The sequence below is a fragment of the Vidua macroura genome, chromosome 1 (genome assembly GCF_024509145.1).
Source record: "Vidua macroura isolate BioBank_ID:100142 chromosome 1, ASM2450914v1, whole genome shotgun sequence".
In the NCBI taxonomy this organism is placed as follows: Eukaryota; Metazoa; Chordata; class Aves; order Passeriformes; family Viduidae; genus Vidua; species Vidua macroura.
In genome coordinates, this window is record NC_071571.1 from 35,202,388 (window position 1) to 35,227,031 (window position 24,644).

Here is a 24,644-nt window from a genome sequence, read left to right on the forward strand (position 1 = left end):
ACCAGTTATAAATCACCATTCACTTGTCTCCTGAGACAAGAACTCGAGTCTGTCCTACACAGTTAAAACCAGCATGTCATTGTCATATGCAACAATTAGTGAGAAACACTTTCTTTGTTAAGTTTAAAGCAATTTCAGAAGTTATTATTTGAATAGAAAATAGAAAAGAAGCTAGAGTGTTTAAGGGCAAAAATAGTGGAATCCAATTTCAACTGTTTCAATTACTGTAAATAAATAAAGAGAAGACAGAGGTGAAATTTCTTTTCCAAAAAACCCACTCTGCAAGTAACACCCAGTACTTTTAATTATTTCAAGCTGATCTAAGGTCTTTCTGAAGGCACCAGTAAGAGATCTTATTTATTCATACACAATATATATCAACGAAGCACTCTTTTGAAATATTAACACAAAATATCTCGTAACTTTTTCAGGATCAGTGCCAATTTCCCTGCACCAGTTTATAGATTAATCAGAAAAATAAGATCACATCACAGTGAGTGATAGAAATGAACAAGAACCAACCAGTTTGCTCTCTGAGGGAAAGCTGGTGAGAAATCAGAAAAGAGACAGATAATCAGTCAGCATCCTGGTTCTGGCCTAAGCTCTGCTTAGATCCTTTCAGTAGAGTTTCAAATACACGGGGGTGAAGGAACAAGATTATATGCAGCAAGAAATTTTAAGTGGCAAGACATTTCTATTAATTCAACTGTTGTGTCACGACTATCATAAAATTAACACACATTTTTTATTGACATTTTATTGTGAAAAGCAATCTTCTCCCTTGCTAGAATAACCTTATTTAGTGAATCCTAACTTGACAGCTAGCATCATGTAAGAATAAAATTAGAGTTCATGGCAAGAAAGATCTTAGAGCAAAACTGGAGCTGAGACCCAAGAAGTTCTTCTGAAACATAAAAGACAACTTCAGAATTCAGAGCATTCAAACCACCCCCTCTAAAAAAACACCACCACACACACAACCCCTTGCCCCAAACAACTCACTCCCTGCCTAGTCCCTGCTCAGAAAAAGTTAAAGCTACACAGTTCACCATATTAGCAATGTTTCCTAACAAAATATCTGAATTACACTCAAGAAATTCCAAACTGAGCAGTGCAAACCTGACACTGATGCACCCTAAGGAATCAATGCTACACTTATCACTAACACCACATAGTACCTCACCAGTTTCTTGCCAGGATGTCTCAAATGCAGCTTACACATCTAGGATAAAAAAAGACAGGCCTCTGGCACTAAGAACTTGCTATTTTGAAAAAAAAAAACTTTTAAAAAAGGGAGAAAAAATAAATACCACTCCCCCAAAAAACAACTAAACAAAAAAGACAAACAAACAAAACCAAAATGCAAACAAACAAACAACTACAACAAAATACAAAACAAAACAAAAAATCCCCCACAAAACCAAAAACAAACAAGAAAAAAAGGAAAGCAAAAATACCAGAAGCACAAAGGAAAAAGAAAGGCAATTCAAATATTAAACTTGCTTCCCCAGCTGAAAGACAGTAAAGACCAGCCAGCAATGAAAATCTGTTTTTATTCTTCCAGTATGGAAAACAGAGCTCCTTTAGGTATCTGGCATTGAAGCCTTTTTGATAATGCTAAGAAGCCTATAAACTAGAGATTAGGGAACGCATGAGTATCAGAGTATACTGTCTGCAATTTCATCATAGAATCAGAGAAAATAAGATGGGCCATGAGCACATTCTTCTGTAGAGACAGCATTTACACAGGAACATGAGAAAAAAACTGCATTCCCCACTCAACAGGCAAAACTCATTATTATAAAAATGTTCATCACACTTGTATTGATGACTTTGTTTTCTTTTGTGGTTTTTTTAACATCTCAGTGACAGAAGTCATACCAGTAACCAATGAATCAGAAATCTTCCAATAAAACGGTGGACAGAAGGGAGGTGTTTATCTAGCTCACCAAGCCACAAATCCATTTTCCTGAAACATCCATGGTCTAAACTTCTGATGAATTTCAGAGATACTTCCCAAAAAAATCCAACATCTAGTAATGAAAACCCATCCTGAAACCACCAAGATACAAACATAAATGCAGCTTAAACACAAGCAACATTTCCACTTCACTACTCCTGTTTCCAAGCTGTGTTTCCAGCCATGCAGTTTGTTTCAGTCTCAGTTCTGCAGCAGGGAGCACACCTAGGCAGAGGATGGACACGTCCCTGCTGTCTGCAGCATCATGGCAGCACTGCCGGGACACTTGGGCTTGTCACTTTCTGGGTCAGCTCCAGAGATTGGAATTTCAACAATCCCAAGCCCCAGGGTATCTACCAACCACAAATATTTCACATGCTGAGGGTGCTCTGACAGAAGCCCTGGCCTTTCATTCCTCTCTAGTTTCACAGCTGGTGATTTTTTTGATGCTTCCAAACATTTTTTAAAAAAAATAATGTCTCTGTGCAAAACATTTTTTGTTTAGTATTTAAAAACCTGGTTTTCAGAACCTGTTAAAAAAAGAAGAAATGCTGCATTCAGCAACCTCTCATGATGAAGTTTCTACTTCCACTAAAGGAAAACTCTCATTTTGCTCCATCTGAAGACTTACATTTAAATAATGAATTTAAATAAATGAAATCTCAATAAAATTAAAGAGAATTCTGTATTTTAAATGGCACTAAAGTAATGCTGAACAGATCAACTAATTTTTATTTAAAAAGTAACAATTTGATGAACAAATTTCATCTGTAAATACAAACTACTGCATATAAAGGACTACTTTAAATAACACTAAGAAAGCTTTCAGCCTTAACAAGGAACTTTGGAAGCCAACACCTTGCAATACTGGTATTGTCATACTAATATAAATACTGGCCCTAATATTCTTCCTTTAATTTCACAAATTTAAATGACATTGAAAGAAAAATTTCACTAGAGAAGTGATTTTGTACATAATAGTCACTGTTATACAGAATGCAAAATCTAACACTGTTGGTACTATTTAATTCCAAGTATTGCAGTGTTGCAGCAGTATTTATAACACAGAAAAGCAAGTCCTGTGGCACCTTCATTTTCCAATTCAAAACTCTGCAAGGCAAATGGGACTATTACAACTCTGAATCAGCTGTAATGGTAGTAAGGACACAGATCACACTGATTGTATTAAGCAGGTTTTACATAGTTGAAAGAGATCTTTCAACTTTTTAAAACTTATTTCCTGTGGAAATAACAAAGCAATTTATATTCCCAATAAGAAAGTCTCAAGTTTAATTCCAGATATTGGTCAGTACTGTCATTTAACTAAAAAGCAATAAAAGGGCTCAGATCTTAAGGAATGAGTTTTCAGAATGATACTTCTGCATCACAAAAGCCCCAGCATCATATCTATATGTGTCTTTGAGTTGCATTACGTGAAAAATATATAATCCTGCCATTCCCAGTAATTCCATCTATCAAGTTTACCAAGCATTTAATCTACACAGAAGTTTGCATAAAATGACAATATGAGAAATGCATAGGAGAAGGCCTTTTGACCCTGCCAAAACCAAATTTGGAATAAAGTGACATTGATGGTGGCACTGAGTTTCTTCATAAACTCTAACCTAGAACAATGGTAATGCCACCTTTTGTTTCTTTTGACCTAAACCAGAAGCTTTAATGACTTCATTGCTTATTTCATGGATCAAAACTTCTACAATGGACAAATCTATGCTAATTTAAAGATGCAGGTTTTAAACCTATCTCTTTTTAAAGTATCCTTTGAGTAAGTGTCCTTTGAGATAAAAAAAATTATTCCTGGTTTGGGTTCTATCTCAGTAATTGATTTAGACTAACCACATACAACTACAGTGAGATTTAAGGAGCTAGATGCCTTAAAGGCAAATCTCTTATCCCATGCATATCCAGCAAGACTGCCATAACCAGTCTATGACACCCCCAAGACTACATGAGAATATAACTTCAATTTGCCCTTCAAATAGTTCAACGTCTACTGATCTGGAATCTTTGAATTAAAGCATTTTTTGAAATAGCCTGAATGCAACTTCCCCCTTCATAAAAACTCCTCTTTAGCTATCTGCTCTTCAAAACGCAATTCTGCAATAACACTTTAATATACTCTCATTATTTCATGATCACAGTTACAAAATATCTTTTAATAGGTGTTTTGTGCTGTATCACTTGTCATCTGTCTGGTTCTAGTGCCATCTGTTCCTGGTAGAAATCAACCCTAAATACACAATCACAAATCTTGAACGAATTTCAATTCCAACATACCCTGCAGTAGCTTTAACATTCCTAACATACCCTGCAGTAGCTTTAACATTCCTTTTAAGTGAAACTGAGTTTAAATATAACTCTTAGTGTATTTTTCAGTTAGTTTAGAGAGATAGGACTTTTCAACCAGGATGATGTATAACTCCTGATTTCACAGTAAATGTCTAAGAAATTATTACAAAGTATTTCCAATTTTTTGAGAGTGCCCAGTATCACAGTGTAAAGTCCCAGAGCCACTCTTGGGAATCATTACAACAACAAATTTTAGTTACAAATTTTGCTACAGTTTTTCAAATAATCATTTCCTCAGGTGGAATAACTGTCTACTCTAACTAAATTTTTTGTTCCTATATTTAAAAAAAAAAAAAAAAAAAAAAAAAAAAAAAAAAAAAAAAAGCACACATTAATATTTGGCCTTTACATTCCAACACTTCTTAGAAGTTTACTTTAGGTACTTGATTCCAGAAATGAGGACTAACTCTTCAGAAGTATGTTCAATCACAACTGTGTCTTAGAAACATATAGCTAGCATTTGAAAATTAGTGAATTGAAACTAGAAGAAAAAGATTAGGTACTAGACTTTAAAGACTTGTAAATACGTGAGAAATTAATACTATATCCCTACCCAACCTTAACTGTAACTCATCTGCTATGTCTTTGGACTTTTTCTTGTATTTTTAAGTCAATTCTCAGAACTTTGCATTGCCAAAAATCAACCAATTTCTAACTAATTTTGTTTGACATAATTTTGGAAGTAGACTCCTATTTTCTACCCATATTTCAAAATTAAGATCCATATCCAATATAGAGAGTAAGCTAAAGTAACACTAATGGTCTCCTGCATGCTTAAAATATGAAGAAAGCATGACAGTAACCACAGAACCAACATATATTACATGGCTAACCACAAAGTATCCTTTGAAGCCAGACCACAGATACATTTTAGTTGAAATTATTAGATTTGGCATACTGACTGCATTAATTTTTTGAACTAATTGTCATACTCCTATTTGTATGAACACTTGCAGTGCATTTGCAAGAAACATTTTTGAAAGCCTAGTATTAAACTTTCACTAGTCAGACCTTATCACTACTCCTTAAATTTCAGGACCTGTCCTCTTCATGCCATCTGTTTGGAGGGCAGAGCAAATCTAGAACTCCAAGCAATCACAAAAAAAAAAAAAGGAGGAATTTTTGCCCTCTTGTGCTCATTAAGATAGAGTGACCATTGATGAGAGACATCTTATCTTGTAGGAGAAAAGAAGTGGTTTTAACAACAAGGGTCACATAAACCATAATCTGCAAAACCCCACTGTTGTTTCTAGTTAGGGTCTTCAGTACCGGTTTAATAGTGCATGCTCTTTACTTGTTTCTAGCTGATAATAATGCTAATGATAATTGTAACAACAACAACAAAAACTGGCACACCATGGAATAAACCACAAAATCTTCTACTCATGACTACCATTTGTGGCACTGTGAGTTTGTGGAGGCCTTAAAAAAACTGGATAGCTGTTGGTTACAATAAAAAATAAACAATAAGTCAGAAGAAAACTACAAAGTAGCCTGGAAAAATGTCACCAGAGCACCATTTTATGACAAACCAAGAGTTTACGTGAATATAAGTCATTCTAAACACCTGAGTTCCTCAAGAGCACAGGCTCATAGTTTTCCAAATTGTCACAAGGAACAATAATAAAAAATAAAATCCCATTATAAGATAACTTTGAGTAGATCTACACTGACCCACAAAACAACCATGAAGCACCATACTTGTAGCATATTAGAAGAAATGACTGCTAGCTATATAATTGCAAAGGTGACAATAACTTTCCACTCCAAGATCTGATTTTCCAAATATCAAAATCCCTCAGCAACTGCAAATGCTCAGATTTTGCATATGGGCACGTTTCAGAAACAAGACAGAAATCTGAGTTTGGGTGAATGAGATGAGCAAAACGGGGGAAACCCATGCAGAGTGGCATTAAAAACTACAGCAATGAAAAAGTCTGATCTATTCTGATTTCAATACTTATGGCAGTCATAATTGGCTAAGAAATTTGCCTATAAAAACTATCAAGATATATTCACATTTCCATAATGAAAAATGAATGAATAAGAGCAACACAGTGAATCTTGGTCTGGAAACCTCCTTCTCCTGGACAATAGGTTATCTGTCATGGTGAAAGCCTAAGGGGGAAAAAAAGTATCACTTATGCCAAATTAGAGTTTTAGAGTCTATAAAAACAGTGTCCACCTGACCAACTATAATGCATTTCATAACCAAACAACTGTCCTTTTCCTTTTCAGACTATTGGAACATTCCAGGTGTCACCCTGGTTTTTTTGAAAGTTTTAAAGTTCTTCTAAAAGTTTTCTATGCCTTCTAATGTTTCTACTACATATTTCTATTAGAATTTCTCACGCATTCTTCTTTGTGAAAGGAGAAAATTGACAGACTGTTGGTTTGACCAGTGTGGTTGGAGAGGTAGCAATTCCATCCTCCAATCACTGTCACTTTTAGAATTCTATATATTACGAAGTCAGAAATAAGTTTCCTCTCTTTTCCCTCTTTTACGTCTAGCATAAATGTGCAGGTTATTTCATGTCATAGCATGACATCCAGGCAATCAAGTTTCTTTCCTGACATTTAAATATTCCTGGGAAATATTTAAAAGTTTTACCTGAAAAAGTCAAACATTTGAGCTTTACCTTTATCTAGAGAAGAACAGAATGACATTATCTGTTTGCACACCATTCCACATTGCATACACACAAATGAGAATCCCTACCAAGGAGGAGGCAGGAAAGAATTCACATTGCATGGCTTTGCTGTACAGACATACTTGGCAGTTTCAAAAGCATCCTTGTTTAGCATGATGCCTCTTGGCATTTTTAAAATTGAATTTTTGTGACTGAATTTAGGCTCAAGTTCACAGAACAGCACTAAAATCCTGGAAAATAATTTACTTCCCATTCAGTTAATATTAGTCAAATAATAAACCTAAAATTGATAAAAATCTCTATCCTTACTGAACCACCGCAAACAATTCATACTGTTTATAAGATAAAAACTTATAAACAAAAAGCACATTGAAGATTTGGTTAATTTCTAAAGGGCCTGAACACAAAAAGCAATCTAATGGGATTAATCTTAAAATTAAGTTTGCAGCACAGAAAAAACATTAACCACTTACATTCAACCACTTATTTTTAAAAATTCATTTTTAGAAACAAGTAAGATAGCCCATTTGTATCTTTTAAGTATTTTAAAATAACACTGGAAAATACCTTTTATAAAAAATTGTACAAAAAATATTGACAGTTAAAGTCACATGAGCAAACATCGGATGCCAAACTACACTTTCTAAAAGACTATCTCGTCTTTGATTTTGGCACAGAGCAGGACAACTGGACAGCAAGAGGACAAGAAAAAAATTTGCTGGCTTAACCTTTATTGAATCCCAAACTTTAATGTCCATAGAAACTCAGTGAAGTGAGATTTTAAAATGTAAGTTGATACTACACTACAGAAAAAGATTGGTAAAAAAGGAACCCAAAGTTCAGAACAATTCATGTTGTTAAATAACACCACTGCAGGTATCTTTCATTAAATGAGTTCAAATGCTGTCTTACATGACAAAAATTGGGTACAAAACATCATTCAGGTGTAATTGTTTGAAGCCCTGTTCCTCTTATAAGAGTGGCCCCAAAAGAAAGACACACAATAGAAAGTGAGTCACACTTAGAGCAAGGAACAGCTATTAGGCTTCAAACTTCATCTAAGATTATGATTGTTGGATCTTACAGCCAGCTAATGTCTCATTCAGAACATGAGAGTAAAAAATTCTCTTTTAAATATGTACAGTAAAAAAACCCCAACAAGTTCTTTTGATGTGGTTAAGATGTTTAAAAAGTGAGATTCAGTACTTGAGCACACCTTGTTCACATTTGAGCACAGGAACGCGTGAGACATTGCATCTTTATTTGTCTCAACTAAAGAGGTCCACAGCAAGAAGACTTTTTGACTTGCTGTCAAGTATTTCAAGAAGCAGATTTTGAACAAGTAAACATCTCTGAATTGTTCCACTTCCAAGTTATTCAGCTCATAACAATTTATCTTCAATTATTCTTTTTTGAAAGTACAGAGTCCGAGTGTTTTTTGGAAATATTCATCTTCTCACACCCTTTAACCTTGATGCTCCATGCAGGTTTTGTAATATTGCTATCATAATTCTGCTGGTCAGATTTTAAAACTTGTGTACAAAGCATGGCTCGTAAGAAAAGCTAAACCCAGGTTTTTACATGCTTCTACATTTTTACATGTTCTGTAGACACAACAATATTTTTACACAACATATAAATGCTTCTGGCTGAATTAGAAAGGCCAGGATTTCTTGTGAGCAAACCCAAGCAATCATTTGGATATTGGATAAGGACGTGAGTAACGAAGCAGGCTTTGCAAGTTGCTGCTCCCTTTCACAGAAAAGTTCCAATATCAAGAACTGCTCCCATTTATCACTAATAAAGTGATAAATATGGAATTCTTGCCCCATACATAGAATGAATAAAGAGCTATTCTGTACCCTCTGGTAAGACCAACTTGATCTCACAGCGCAGCTGAGGCATTTTGGATGTACTTTCCTTCCTTTAACTTTGGAATAAAAAACAAAGCAACTTTTAGGGCCATGACAATTTGTTCGCATGCTAGATCCCTGTGGAGGGAGAGAGCAAAAAAATTCACTAAAATTTAAAAACACTCATTCATTAACCTTTACAGAATTCAGAACTCTGCTATACTAAAAAAAAAAAAAAACCCAAAAACAAACCACAAAAACCCAACAACAACCACAAAAAAAAAATAAACCCAAAACCCCCCCCCAAACCAATATATCATTGAAAATACTTGCCCTTGGCTTTATCCTTCCCAAATTCCAGTTATATGATTTGCAAACATTTAGCTGGTAGGTATGGCAGACAAAAACCCAGCTTTTAAACAGAATGGAGTTGCTGGTAAGAAAAATGATAAGTAATTCTGAAACCATTTCTGAAAAAAAAAAAAAGCAATATGAGAAAACAATGGATTTTCCATAATGAGAGTACAGTGCTGTGGAGCATGTTATGTAACCCAGCCTGGGCTCACAGAGTGGGCTGGAACAGGGGCACTGCCTCGTCTTACAGTGTCATCATCTGTAATGTCTGAGGACACAAATAAGAAAATATGCCAAGAGTGAAATCAGTACAATACAGGCTCTGTTTATACTCCAGTGAGAGATCACACACCACACTAGGTAAGGTATGCACAGCTCCACCACAGTTTAAATCCAGCACATTACGTTCGGGCCACTGACACTTTTGTTCAGAAAAGCTGGGGTTTCTGCCCTTTTCATTGCAAAGGCAAGTGTTCAAATGACAACCACCAATGTAAAACAGGTATTTGTCCCACTAACTGCATTGTCTTCCTGATAGGAAAAGATCTGCCTTTCAGGTGTATGTTTAATGTTTGCACCTCTTCTTGGAGCAAGCCAAAACATTTTCATGGTGTGTGTTAAGCTTCATGAAGTAAGGTCATCTAGTTGGAATATGCAAAGCCGTCCTTTTAAGAGACCTTTGCACCATTCTGAACTCCAAACAGCATGCAACACAATCTATGCTAATTCAAAGGCTAATTGTTAGGCAAGAAAAATCCTGTGGAACACATCTATTCTGAAAAACACGAGTAAAACGAGAGTAAAAAAAAAATTCCACCCAGCAATGGAAAATGAGAAGTCTCTACACTGATCACAAAAGAAACCCAACACAAAGCCTCTGACAGTGAGGATAAGAACTCATCTAAACCTCCTGGTTACCTTAGGATCAAAGTATCTTATGTGCAGTATTTCTTAGGCTTAGTGGACACAGGAAAACCTTAGAAGATAACTGTCATTACAGGAAATGCCTGCAACAACTAAGGCAAGATATTTGCACTCCTTTGAGGCAGCAAGTCAGTATCATATAATTTATTTATAAGTTACCATAATTACACATCTACGTATGTATATAACTAGTATTTAACACAAATTCGAACAGAAATTAAATTAATGATCAGGAAGGATGATAATAATAATGTAGGACTTCAAAAGACTGGAAAGAGAACAGAATTCTAGTGGTTTTGGAAACAGAAAGGTACAGCCTGATATCATAGGCCCCTCAAACTTCATAATGAAGACATTGTATCTGAAATTTTAGAGCGTACTCTTCAGCACAAACTCATTGCAATGACCTTCCAGTTCCTTTGTCCTGATACCTGACATCAGTATGAGCCTTTTCAGGTCCTACTGACAATAGACAAGAGTCCTTCTCCTTGGGTATTTATGGGACAGCCCTCCCTACATCGTGTAGCAAACAAATTAGAAATGTTTTCTTTTCATTGTTTTTGATGTATATCCATCCTTTATTAAAGAAAATTTAAGGACCTTAAAAGATGCATCTACCTCACATAGAGCTTGTGTACAAGGGCCAAACTGGACAAATTAAATTATGTTTACTGACTGGATACCCCACAGTTAAGATAGCTTCAACAACTTGCATATTAGAGAAAATTGTCTTGTTCAAAGGCATGTTATATATACATAAAGGGTTTTCATCCAGAAAATGACTACAAATAATTAGTAAATTCAAATCCTATCTTGCTTTTCCCAACAATGCCCTCTTTAAGGACTGTGGCTATGCTGGAAGCTAATGCACATTAAGACTATTGAACGTTTTTCTTCTCTCTGCTCTTTCAGTGGGGATGTTCTATTCTAAAATACCAATTCTTTGCATGTCAGGCGCAGCAACTGCCAGGAATAACTCCAGTAAGCTCTAACTATTCAAGACTTTGCCTCTAGCTTGTTTTGTAAAAGCAGCAAGAAATGCAGAACTTCAACTATGCTTTGAAGGTTACAATCTCAAGCAATAATCACTAAAAGTAAAAAGGCAAATTAGACATGATCTACAAAATCATTATCACTAAGAATCATACAGAAGACTCAAACACAAAACCCTTGAAACTTTAAAAACTCTTCAAACTTTTAAATTTGAAGTAGTTATTCATGACTCTCTACACCAATGAGAATTTTTCAACGTTAAAGAAATCACAGTGACTGAAACAAAAGCTGTCTGTCAAATTCCCAATTACTGCAGAAGAAATTCAGTGTTTGGCCAATACTGTAAACCACTGCCATGCAGACATCCAGGCTTGTTTGCCCAGTTTAGCAAAGAGTAAATCCACATTAGCACAGTACTGAGCAAGCTTACTAGGTCTGATGAGGAGGGGGAGATGTTTGCCTGAGTAGCACACCAATATTAATGCCTACTGAAGTCCCTAAAGAATAATTCTCATTTCCTGTTCACGGCAGCAGCATGCCATGTAAGCACAATGTTCTCAGCTCTACCCTCTGCAATGGTAACTTTTCAAGAGCTACGGCCCATGTGACCGCTGTACTGAGTACCAATTTGCTGATTTTGGTCAGATTCTCCTGTAACTCTGCTGAAGGTTTGTTTGTACCACTCTAATATGAGTAATAACTTGATACGGCTAAAAATCTCATTTGCAGAGGCTAAAGACAGTGCTATTGACATGAAGCAAGAACTTATTCCTCTCTGGACTGGCAAATTTCTCTCATTAAACATTTCAATTCTGAAGGAAAATGCTTAATTATGAAGATTTGTATTTAAAACATCTTGAATCTATTTCTACACCAGAAGAGGAACTCAGCACCATTTGGATAGACTTTATATTGAAGCTGAAAAACATGATTCACTCTAAAAGACTACAGAGGAACTAAGACATCTAATTAATCATTACAGATGACATGCTTGAAAAACATCCTACATTAATGAACAGAAAATGCTCAACTTCAAAGTTAAGTTACAGTAAATAACTTCTGTATGAAGAATTTAAATCATCTTTGAGTAGCTGGTGGATACTGTTTACAATATGCAACTGGCAGCAAGTTTCCACTACACCTGGAAGAATTAGTCTCCGAAGTTCCCCATTTCTAGACTCAGCTAGGCTTCAGATCAATGGATCAAACAACCTAATACCCCCAACCCTTTAGAAGTAGAATCAGCTTTTATATAGAAAGAGCTTCCCTACATTTCCTGCAGCAAAGTTTCTTCTTATCTCTTCAGACATAAAACATGAATATTCATGTATTTAAGAAGGTATTTAATTCTTTATCAAAATAACTCCTGGACATTCCCGCTTCATAGTGCTGCACTCCATCTCCTCCTTTAAAAACACCTCACTAAAAATTGATCAGGCTTAGTGACAAGGTGTTTTACAAGCTTTGTCTCTTGTTAATGCAACACTACACATTTTGGCCTCTGCTATTCACAAAATGTCCTTCTAAAAACCAATTCCTGGACTTTCTTACATGCAAGATACTTCAGCTCCACATTAAAAACCAGTGCATAGGTGCACATTCTGAGCAGCCACAACCTGTTCCTGTTTGTTCAAGATCACAAACACTCCCCCACAAAACCAGAATTCCTCACAGACTCTTCTTGCAATTTTTCAGATGTGAAGAACTTTCAATTAACTGAACACATTATAAAGCAAGAGTCTCATATGACTCATCATTTCATCAGGCTGGTCACACAGGAAATGGGGGTTCCTGTTTGTGGTTAAAACACTTAGAAAGTTTAGTACAGAAACTATCTAGAAGCAGAAAGCAATACAGTACACTGAGATGCACACTGGACAAAAATCCAAACACAGGTTTAAGAAGAAAGAACATCTTGCTCCCATTAGAAAGCTGTATTTTATTAGAAGTATGTGGGCAAAGAAATAGAGAAGATAAGAGCTACCATCAATCTCTGTAGTTATACACTGTAGTTTTCTCACCCATACATTCAAAATATCTATTTATATATACTTTGCACAAAATGAAAACATACCAAATTAAAGCCATTAACCATTTTAAATGCCTCTATCTAATTACAAAAGCTCTCAGATCTTATTAGAGATCAGTACTTAGTAAGAGATAGGTATAATTATTGTTATTTAAATGGGTAATAAAAATTCTTCTATTAGAAGTTAGCAGTAGCAGGGTCTGAAGGCACACACAGCTTGTTTTGTGATTTAAGTCCACCCTGAGTTCACCTGTGCTTTGTGAAGCCTCACAGCCCCTCACTTGACCAGTATAAGATTTCCTGGCCTCTGCTGCAGCACGTGAAGCTGGGTTCCAGGCAGAGGCTGCCAGGCAGCAGCTGCTGCCCTGAATTTCTCAGCAGGTATTTTATTGCAGGAATTCTCTTTATTAGTGCTTGTTTATACAGGAATGTTTTATTTCCTCTCCAAGCTCCTGCAGTTATTTCAGAGGTCAGTTCTCACTGTCATTTCATTACATGCCTACTGTTGTTAACATGAGGTAAGTGACCATTTAAAAAAATAAGCTCACATTTTATGTAATAACTTGCATGCATTTACATACAGGCATACACATGTATGTGTTCTTTCAATATACAGTTCTTATTTGCAGGAAAACTGAGGGGGAATTACTGCTTGAAAATCCAAAGGATGAAACTGAATTAAAATAACTAGCACCAAGCTCTAAGTTACAACATATCTTATGTTCTCATCATATTAAAAAGTCCTTCAAACTCACAAATACCTTTAATTTTATCCCCCAAATCTGCTATACTCTAAACTGAAGATAAAAACATACTACAAAGAATGTTCAAACAAGCAGAAAACTTTCTAGCGGAGAAAGAAAGGGCTTCAAGGTCGAACAGATTTTAAAATAGATAAATAATATGGGAAATAAGCAAGCAGTTTTAAAACAATTTTTCCTCTAGATTTGATTGCTACAATGTGAAGATAGAAACATTAAGATACACACCAGCTATATAAAAGCACATTACAAAAACAGGAAACTACATTCGTCCTTATTCTGACTATCTCTGAGGAAAAAAAGTGTTCTCAATATAGCAGAAAACATGCAAATATTTCTATGCACTTTATTAATACCTCAAAAGTTACCATTTTCACTAAATACTTCTTTGCTATGATTAGAGACTCAAGATATTACAACATTTTTGGAAAGAAGGCCTTAAATTCAAGTTTTATTTTAATAGGTCTAAACTGTGCACTTCTCCAAAATACTACTGCAGCTACACTTTCACAATGTCAGTCTACATGGTTCAAGTTACAATAACTACAGTGTCTCTTTATTAAAAGCTTGCCCACATTTGGAAACTGGTAAAAGACCCTATAAAAAAAAACAGTGACTGACTTTTAGAGAACAAAAATGCATAACTGATTGAAACTCTTAAGCAATGGCAACAACTAAGATACAAAAAGTGTATAACCTGACCTATTAAAAAAGGAACTAAAAAAATAAATAAATTGTGCTCTTCAGAATATTTTATAATTTTCTGGGCATCTTTTAAATTCTTCCCTCGCATTCAAATGAGCAAACCAGACATTATGTCTGTCCTGCCAAGGAATACAGTAAGATGCTGCTCCACAGTAACAAATACTTTAGTCCAAGTTTTTGTTGCCAACTCCAGTTGCCAGTGAAAAAGTCCTTCCTGTAAATCATCTGATTTGCCTGCAGGAGCCTGACAAAATAGTTACCAACACTGTGTGTGAGGCATGTCTGGGACAAACAGACTAAATCTCACCCATAATCTCACTTCTTCAGAAACACAACTTGAAGAGTTAAAAACTCTTCACAATTCCTGCTTAGCTTTTGCTACATTACACTCATTTTTAACTACTGTTTACTCTCACCAGTTTGGGTACAAAAACCAGAGGGTAGCTTTGCTGTGACTGCCAAAAGCTTTCTCTAGAACCAAGAGGTGTTGCAGCTGAACAGGTCTAGATAATTATTTCCCTGCAAACATACTCTGAATGCTCCAAATCACAAACCACTATGAACTCCTTTTCTCGATCAATAGTGTCAGCATTCCTGAAGTGGAAAGGAGGACTGTTAGGACATGCCTGTCTTCCCATTCCTTTTATCTGGCCCATACAAATCTCTGCAGAACTGCCAAAGTCTTCTCCCCTCTTCTCAAAATTATTTCCACTCCCTGGTAAACACAGCATCTTTTGAGTCTTGCCCTCACCAATAGCACATGGTGAGGGCAAGAAACATGGGGCTGCACAGCAACCACAACTGGTTGAAGAGCATCACATATTAACCTGCTTTGAGAACTACTTCTAGTTGTTCCAACCAGCAAATTCTTATACTAACAGTGACTTTAAGTTACAAAGGCACTGATAACAAAAGGCATAGCTCAAACACTTTATGCATATCAATTAATGCAGAAAAGTTTCTAGAATAACAGATAAGTCAAACTAAAGTGAATTTACATTTGTAGTCTGCATGTATACTTCTTATAAAATACAAACAAATGAAAAAATCCACATTAGTAATTGCTAAAATAATTGGCTACAGAAACGTTATGAACACAAAGGTAAGAAAATACCTAATGGTTATTTTTACTTCATTACAAATTATGGCTTCTCATTCATTCGTTCATGATATTTAATGCAAGTCCATGATATTTACTCATGTGAGATTCTTTACACTGAGAAATATTTCAATGTAATTGCTGAATTAGAGAGCAATTACAATTTCCCAAAGAACAACATATATAAAAATTCTTTTAATGTTTGAAATAGGCACAGGATTCATTTGCATGATCAGAACATCAAACTTTATTAGATCTTGTAGAATGTTCCATACTGCAGCCAAGTAATTCAGGCTTTCCTGTTCTACACTGCACTCTCAAGTGTACAGAAAAACACCTGTTACTTCAGTAGTTCAGACAAGTATAAAGATGAAAGCCAGGTGACCATACATCCATTACCTATTTTTTCTATTTAAACTCATTTAGGGCTTTGCTGACCAAAACCATCATCTCAAAGAATCTTTCTTGTTATTTAAACTCTACTGAAATTTTCATTATTTATTCTTAAATTACTAATATATTCATTTGAGTCTCCTGGTACCCAGACCTGATGCTGTATAAGGAGTCCTAGACTTGTCACTGGACTGAAAAGCCAACTTTCTTCCTCTTTCAGTATACACAGTGACTTGCAGAGTAGGATAACCTGATGTTGTGTCTTACCCTAGAACAATATCCAGCAGCATTCTCCTACTATGCAAAAAAAACACAAAGAAGAAGTTACATAAACCCACATTTGGCAGGACTGGGAACGAAGCCCACATCTCTACTGGAACAACTATCCATGGATCCACCCTACCACCAGTCTGATACAACTTTAGCCATCCTGTTTGTACCCAGCACTTTGGTGCTACAGGATCATACTCTTTCTCAGTCCCACCAAAAAAAAAAAATTGGGATTTATGGGCAACATTTCATTGCTATCTAAGATAGGTGTGGGTTAGGGAGTGCAGACGAAAGCTCATTTGGTTCCATGGTATTGTTTTGTTTTTACCTTCTTCCTCAAATAGCAGCACACGTGAATTTTTACTTTGTGGTTACTTACTACACAAAAAAGACATTAAATTAGGAGCCATGCTGGATCAATAATTCAGAATAGAAACCATACAGAGAATCTTGATTGCTACAGGGTAACAATGGCTGTAATAGTACAGTATGAGGAATTTAACTTCCCATTATTACATTTTATGTTGGGAAAGACACCAACTCACACGTAAAGCAGCTTTAGAACATTTCATGGTTTAAATCTATTTTAATCTCACAAAGCACAATATAAAGTAAGATCCAGGTACTTCATTTTTAAGTCACTTGTCACATATGTCAATATTACACATATAATATATATTTTATATAGCAACAGTGAGCACTTTTGAGCATTGTGAGAGATCTGTGTGGTTTTGGGAATCCTCCAAAAAAAAGCTTGTTTGGCTTTAGTATGAGAAGAGCAAGGGGCACACTGACACCAGTTCCAGAGAGGATCAGATGTTTGTCCCCTCAGCTAAGATCAAGTGCAATGGGGTTATAAAAAATGCATATTGGGTTACCTGAAGTATCAATTTTCATGGCAAGAAATACTACCCTAATCGGTCTAGGAGGAGGAAAAATTGTTCTGATTTTGAACAATCGCTTCAGTAGTCAGATTTGCAACCTTTAAATCATTTTTGACACTGAGCTGGTATTCCCTTGAGAGAGTTACATTCTTAACTAATAGCTGAGATGAAAGATTCCATTTTAATGATCTTTTAAACTAAACATACATCATCCAAGTTTTGATTACAAACAGAAATGGCAGAATTTACACCAGTAACAGGTCTCCAAACCTTAAAAAAAAAAGTCCAAACCAATACTAATTTATAAATGCAATGCTGAAATCATTCAATTAGCTAAAAGTAATTGCTGAAAAGTAGAATTCAAACCAGCCACACTAATCTAATCAGCAAGAGCAGGAAATGTTGAGGATCTCCATTAACTAATAGATATTAAATGTGTCCATTATCATGCAAGATTTTCCTTTCTGTCAAGTCTCTAAAGCTCAAGATAGTATCAAGAAATAATAATTATTTTTTAAGCAAACACACAAATAGTATAGCAAAAGCCATGCTTGTAACAAAAACTCTGTGCTGTTTGACATATGTGATGCATGTGATTTAAGCCTGATTCCTGAAAAAAGCAGCTACAGTTGCTCAAGCTTTCTTGGGGAAAGATGAGTGAGAAGCAAACCCATCCCCTCTGGTTTATTTTTCCATTAACTGAAGCCTCAGAAAAGTACACACTCCAAACAATTCATTTGAACAAAGTTCCTATAAATCAGTTTTATCTATAAAGAGCTGCACATTTCCAGCTTGCAGGGAGGGTTAGCCTTTTTGAACCCAGTTTACGCATCTAAGGATACACTCAATTTTTTCTTTCTTCACAAAAGATTACAAGAGCAGACAGAACACAATACATACTTTCTAAATCTAAACTGAGCCTGTGACTCAAGAGGATGGTGTGGCATGAACAGACAACAATCTTCTTCCTGAAAAAAGCCCATTTGCTATTTGTACATCATCTTACAGTCACACACAGCAACTCACAATCTGAAAGACTTCGTAAAAGTGAGACGGTAAATGAAGCTAGATGAAACAGAAGGAAAAAATACCCACATTTCATCATAAAAAACCTTCCTAGATGAATGTCACTGTCACAACAAAGATGTACAACAGCCCTATCTTCAGTTCACTTTTGGGCAAAATTAACTCACAGAACACTGCTGGGTCTCCAGTTACAGAGTCCAGCCCATGCACAGGGGAAGGGAGGATGGAAGGAATCTCAACTATTAGAATACAAACTGCAAAATAATTAGTTACTCTTGAGAGGGGGAAATGACTCTGCAGAGGCATTGGAGGGAGTGACTCTGGAATTCAAATAACTGTACTGAAATATTTGGATAGCAAAGTGGAAAAAAATCCAGTATATACACTGGTCTAATACAATCCACAATGGTCAAAACAGTTTACCCTGATCCTTCTCTTTTTTAGGAATATAAAAAACTACTGCATTTTCTTCACTTTTTCCCTCCTTCCATCCACACCAATTTGTAACACATAACTCAGGGAACAACTCTGGATCTAGACTTATGTAGAGATATATTACCTTCAGCCAAGGATGTCTTCAACAAAAAACCCAAGGAAAGGAATAAACTGCACACAGACACACAGAAAAATGTATTAGGCTGTCTACTTCATTGTCTACCGGACAATGGGAGAATTTACATACTCAATTAGTCTCAACAAACAGCATTTAAGGGATAAATGTAAATCTAATGTAGCAGGACTAGGATTGCCATGATAATAAACAGGGAGATAAGCATCTCCCTATGCTGGAGAAGGTGGTTGTGAAAAAATGGCATATTTGTCCTGTGTGGACTCTAACCACATCTTGGGTGTTACTGTGCTAACACCTAGTGCACACATGTTCTATTAAAGGGAGATGTATCCACGGAAACAAATTAAAAAAAAAAAAAAATAAAATTAAGACGTAAAATGTAAAAACCTCCAGATTTTGACTATTTTTTCTACAATATAAGTATCTGGCAGTCTGAAGTAATTCTCTTTAAAGACAGCAAAAAAATATGAACTTTCCTATTTAAGCATGTCAGTTGACTTTCTATCTTCATATTTATTTGAAAGTGTTTGACAAAACTCGAGAAAGAACAAAACCCAACACCAAACCTCTCCCACATACATACTGAAATACAGCAGAGGCTTTGGTAATACATAATAATAAAAAAAAAGCAGAAAGATAGTAAACCTAACTTTGTTTACAAGCTCTATAGCTATGAATGCTAAACCTGACTTTAACACATGAATGAATACAAAGTAACAACATTAATTATCTTCTAGAAATAAAAATGGCAATGTGACCAGAGCATATAGATGCAGACATGGGAAGGATACAAAACTAATGCTCTCATAACTAAAAAGAATATTAAGTCTTTTGGTATAATTCATCCTACAGTCTTGCTTAAGGACATACAAAACTCCTGAAAGGGGATAAAAAGTCCAACCTTATCAAACAAAGCTTCAGATTTGACAGAAAATTTCTTTATATAGGGTCCTACTCAAGCTCTTCAAGACAACAGGAGAGCTCCCTTCCACTGGGACTTTACACATGGCATTTCTCAGCTGTAAATTCTGTGGAATGCTTTTAAATGTCAAAAGAGACATACCAAACTAAATATTTGCTTTTGGTTTACATCTCCCCAGAAGAAAGTGTAAACAATCATTATCATCTTAAATGGGCCCCTAGGTAGCAACTACATCTTAGCCTTTGCCTTTTAGCATCACTCTTGTCTGAGGCATTTGGAGGAGAAACAGCTATATACATTCCTGTAGCATAAGCCCTAAATGGTTGGTGTTACTTTGCTGCAATAATCAAAGCAATTTCTACTCCATGTAAAGAGTTTATGCTATATTACCTTTCAGAGTGTCAAACACACATATTAGAATTTTAATAGAAATACAGTAGCTGCATGCTGTTCAAATCTTGAATATCACCCAATGGAACAAACTTGGTACCATTTCAGTATAATTTTTATGTCTGCAGTGCCTGAGTTTGCAGCACTGCAAAAATAAAAACCCAGTTTCTCACTCTTACTAATACAATCATTAGGCTTCCCCTTTTAAAATTCACCATTATATGCACCTACTGAAACCCCAGACTATGTCCTTATATTTGTCTAATGTATACTATATGCTATATTCAATTTTAAAACAATTCAAGTCTACATAGCATCACACTCAGCCAGTCTAGCTTTCTCCAAATTAGTCTGATGCAACTGTATAAACAAACTTTGCAGTTACCCAGGCACTGCAGAAGTAACATTTACAAGGAACATAAAATTAGGTCTTTACTATTCACACAAATCTGTACAGCTATACATCTGATTCCCAGTATTATATGAATGTATAGGTGTTACTTAGCCTAGAATATAAAATGTACAGCTCAATAATTAGCAAAGTTTTAAGGAGATTAGTACAGCAAAAATATATAACAAACAAAATTAAAATATATTAAAAATTAAAATCTATTCAAAGATAATTATATTTGATTTTACCTGAAAATTAACATCTTCTTTCTTAAATATTAGTGCTCGAACTTCATCAGGATCTCCATTAAATATAGCTTGAACCAATGGTGGCTAAAATGAAGAAAAAACACATCTTAAAATAAAACCCCATTTTAGGTTTTAGTGATACACATACAGTTTTTTTGATACATAACAGAAACTCAAGGTAATGACAAAAAACCCATTCCAGGCAGTAAAACAAAGAAACCAGCACCAGTATTTAGAATCAGAGAAATTGCAAGTTTTAAAAACCTCAAACACACAGACATCCTCCAAGTCAATTAAATATATATGTGGGAGAAAAAAAAAAAAGGAGCTGAGAAGACAAGCTTATAACAGCTGAAAAGAGAATGCCTTAGAACAAAATTAGGGTTGTCATTACATGCTGCAAATTCTATACAGTATAAGCAAACAATCCCCTTTTACATTAGCAAGTGACTCAAGTTACTGGAAGTCTTTCACCTGTTTAGACAGAGTGGGAAAGCAAAGTGCATCAGATAAGTATGGTAACAAATTCACACTCACACACATCTATTACTAAATATAGCAGGATTTCTTAGTAAGTAAGAAAAGCTGCTGAGGTATGCTAGCAAGATTTAAGTCAGACACTTGACAGAATAAAATAATTTAAAGCAATAAAAGCACAGTCCCCAGTGTTGATCATTTTCAGAAAGTGCTAACTTGACTCTAACTAATACCACGATTGTGACTCATGTTAATTTTTATTTTAGTTTAGAATTACTCTTGTTTGATATAACTATATACTCTATCAGTTCTCAAAATAAACATAGCATATGATTATAATACAATGATCACATCAGTTTCTAAAGTAGTACTGCATAAATGTACTGTTGAAGAGTGAGAAGTGGAGCAGGGAAAACCCCTTTACTTTAAATACACTTTCCCAAGCCTTCTAAAACCCCACTGCTATTACACATGAATCGAGACCTGTTCTTGCCGCACCATACATAAGGTTACATGAAATAGAAAGGACCTTTGCAAGCATAAATTCTACCACTAAGTTTCAGCTTTTTCCATCTTTATTACATGCAGATTATATCTGTATCACCTTGTCTTGTTTCGACGTTGTACGTATTCATCCTTATCTTAGGAATATAGCTATTGGCATTTGAGACAGCATTATAAACAGGAAATATGCCAACAAACAACATGCCTTACCAGCACGTTTCCAGAGGGTGATGGATGTACAGATACGTTTTCCTGAGGTAAACTGGAAATAAATGTGGGAGAATCATCTTCCTCCTCCTCCAAAACAACAATACAGACTCGACTCATTCGATCCGTTTGAGGAAGCAAAAGCAACCAAGAAAATGCCAGCAATGGTATTTTTGGAAGCAGACTGCAGGTATCGCAATAGTGACCATAGAGGAAATACTTTCACCTGTTTCACAGGCCCTCACAAACTTGTGAGTGCTACTGCTGGTGTCTTACCATCTAGAAAGGGACATTCCAATCCCCCCTCACACTTCATTTTCCAGACTTAAAACACGATGAGATGTTCAAGACACTGCTGAAAAAAAGTTGTTCTTTATAAAATAAAAAGTCCCTAAGCATCGAAAGCACAATAACAAAACCGCGGAACAGCTGATAAAAATATCCCAAGATCCAATTCCATTCGAACAGCACTCACTGTCGCACACAGCTGTCCTTTCAGAAGCAAATTTGTCTTTGTTAATGTCACAACTTCCACAGCGTCCTTCTACCCCCACAGTGAAGTCATTGTTGCAGAAGACACGACTCTGTCCTGCAGAGGACGGAACAAGGAACAATTGCCCCGAGAGAGACGGCCGCCGCTATTCCCACTCCTGCAAGGTCAGTTTAGATCAACCCTCACAGGCTTTCTGGTGACTGAAAAGAAACGTGCTTCCCAATCATCCTGCCATTCTCCAACTTCCTTTCTCAATGTCAAAAACAGTCCAGACAGAAAAACACATCTCGGTTCAGCAGTTATTCAGGACCTGCTCAGAGGAAAAGAATTCTTTCCCATGCAAGAAAATAGCTGCAACATGCAGCACGGCTGCAGCACATTTACATGCAATGAGTCAGACCACAGGGACAATGAACTCCTTGAACAATATTGCCAGCTGAATCCAGCAAAAGCAGCGCAGCCGGTGCTACTCCGTCAGGGACACAAGCAATGCGGAGCGTTCATTTTTCCTTCACCAGGCAGTAGCTGTGGCTTCTCCATCAGGGAATGCGTAAGGCAGAAATACTGTCGAGGAGGAATGCTTCAGCAAAACAAGCTAGCTACTGCACACAAAAGCTCAAATTACTGCTTTAGACGACTTCTGCAAAAGCAGTTCATCACTCAAGTGTTTCTTTTGATCACCATGTGAATGCAGTTCCCATGATAGTCTTCATTCAGATTGAGGGGGAGGAAAAAAAGGAAGAAAAAAATCAGACTCTGTACATCTTCTCTGAGCCAACTTCTTTATCCGAACATCTGTCACTGCGCCAACCTGATTCTCCTCTTCAGTGAGAGCTTCTGCTTATCAGGTTTTTTCCTTGACAAATTAAATTATACAATCAGCAGATAGCCTTGCAAGGCTCAAAAAACAGCTTGGCTGTCCGAGGCGGCAGGAGTGGCGCACCAAGCAGTGCCACGGCAGCGCTCCCCCCGAGCAGCAGCCTGGCGAGCAGCGCCTGCAGCCTGCCAGGGTGCAATGCCTAGTAATGCTCACATGTCACACTTACCAGAGCACCCAGCCACCGCTCCCAGGGTAACTTCCTCTGGCACAAAAAAAACCCGCCTTTTGCTTTTTTTGGGGGCAGTCTTTGCAGCCTGCGCCAGATCGGTGACTAACGCAGCTGAAAACGTAAAAATTCTATAACTGAAGAAAGAGCGACTGTTTAATATTTTCCACTAAAAGCCGCAAAGAAATGTGGTGTACTGGCTGTGCTGACTAACTACACTTTAGGCAGTAAACAATTCCAGCACTTTAACTGCTTTCATATGGCACTGGTCAGACAGCAAAACAGTCCTCACTTAACTCACTAAAGACAATAAATGCCCCACATAAATCCTCTGAATATTAAATGAAAAGTAAAATCTTAAAGCAATAGGCTGATTATTAAAAAGCCAGCTATTAACGAAAGCCATGGGTTTTTTGCAATTAGTACAGACAAACACAACCACAGCTTGAAAAAAAAAATTACATTAAGTATAATTTAAATATAATATTATTAAAATGTACCATAATAATGAGGTATAATATGAAGCCCTACAACTTGCTGAATAAATACTTCAGCTTGAATCTGCCTAAATGGTGCTGGCTCGTGGGTGTATTATGTAAATGGCTTCTGTCAAAAGTTGCTGGATAAGCTTCAGTGTTACAGGAACAGAGGGAGGGTTTTTGCTCCTGCTGTGCAGCACGAAGGCAATTCTGATGTCCTTCAGTGGCTGCTAAGAGCAGAATTTGTCAATGGTGAGCAAGTTTATAGCTCTTCAATAAAGTATTTGCACTCAAGTTTCACACACAAATCCAAGCAGAGAGAAAGACAGGTTTAAATGGTGTGTAAATGGTTTGGCTATAAATAGACATACTGATTTCCACCTTTGGGGGGTACAGACAGGAAAAGCTTACATGAACTCTTTTGCAAAAATGCCTACAGTAGCTTGATTGTAATATAATGAATTGCTTAAACACCTCCCTTTCCCCCTGACACTATGCAGGTGAAACTTTTCTAAGTGCAAAAGAGTACTTTGGGCAAGGGCTCCCTGACCTCTGGAGTCCTGACCTGGCAGAATATAGCACCAGATTCTGATTCATCATGACATTTCAGATTAAAATTTTTCAAGACTAACAAATAACTTTAT

The 24,644-nt window shown here is 36.2% G+C and overlaps 1 protein-coding gene across 3 annotated transcripts in view; it reads right to left on the reverse strand.

Annotated features, from left to right (window-relative positions):
• ANKRD28 (ankyrin repeat domain 28) overlaps positions 1 to 24,644 on the reverse strand; it is a 121,501-nt gene that overhangs the window by 53,103 nt on the left and 43,754 nt on the right. For 2 of the 3 annotated variants that reach the window (XM_053977685.1, XM_053977675.1), the window contains one exon: positions 20,795 to 20,878. In XM_053977685.1, coding sequence (XP_053833660.1) covers positions 20,795 to 20,878 — 84 coding nt within the window. Of the gene's footprint in view, positions 1 to 20,794; positions 20,879 to 21,985; positions 23,349 to 24,644 lie in introns of those variants that run through there. The other variant, XM_053977666.1, reaches the window with a different exon arrangement.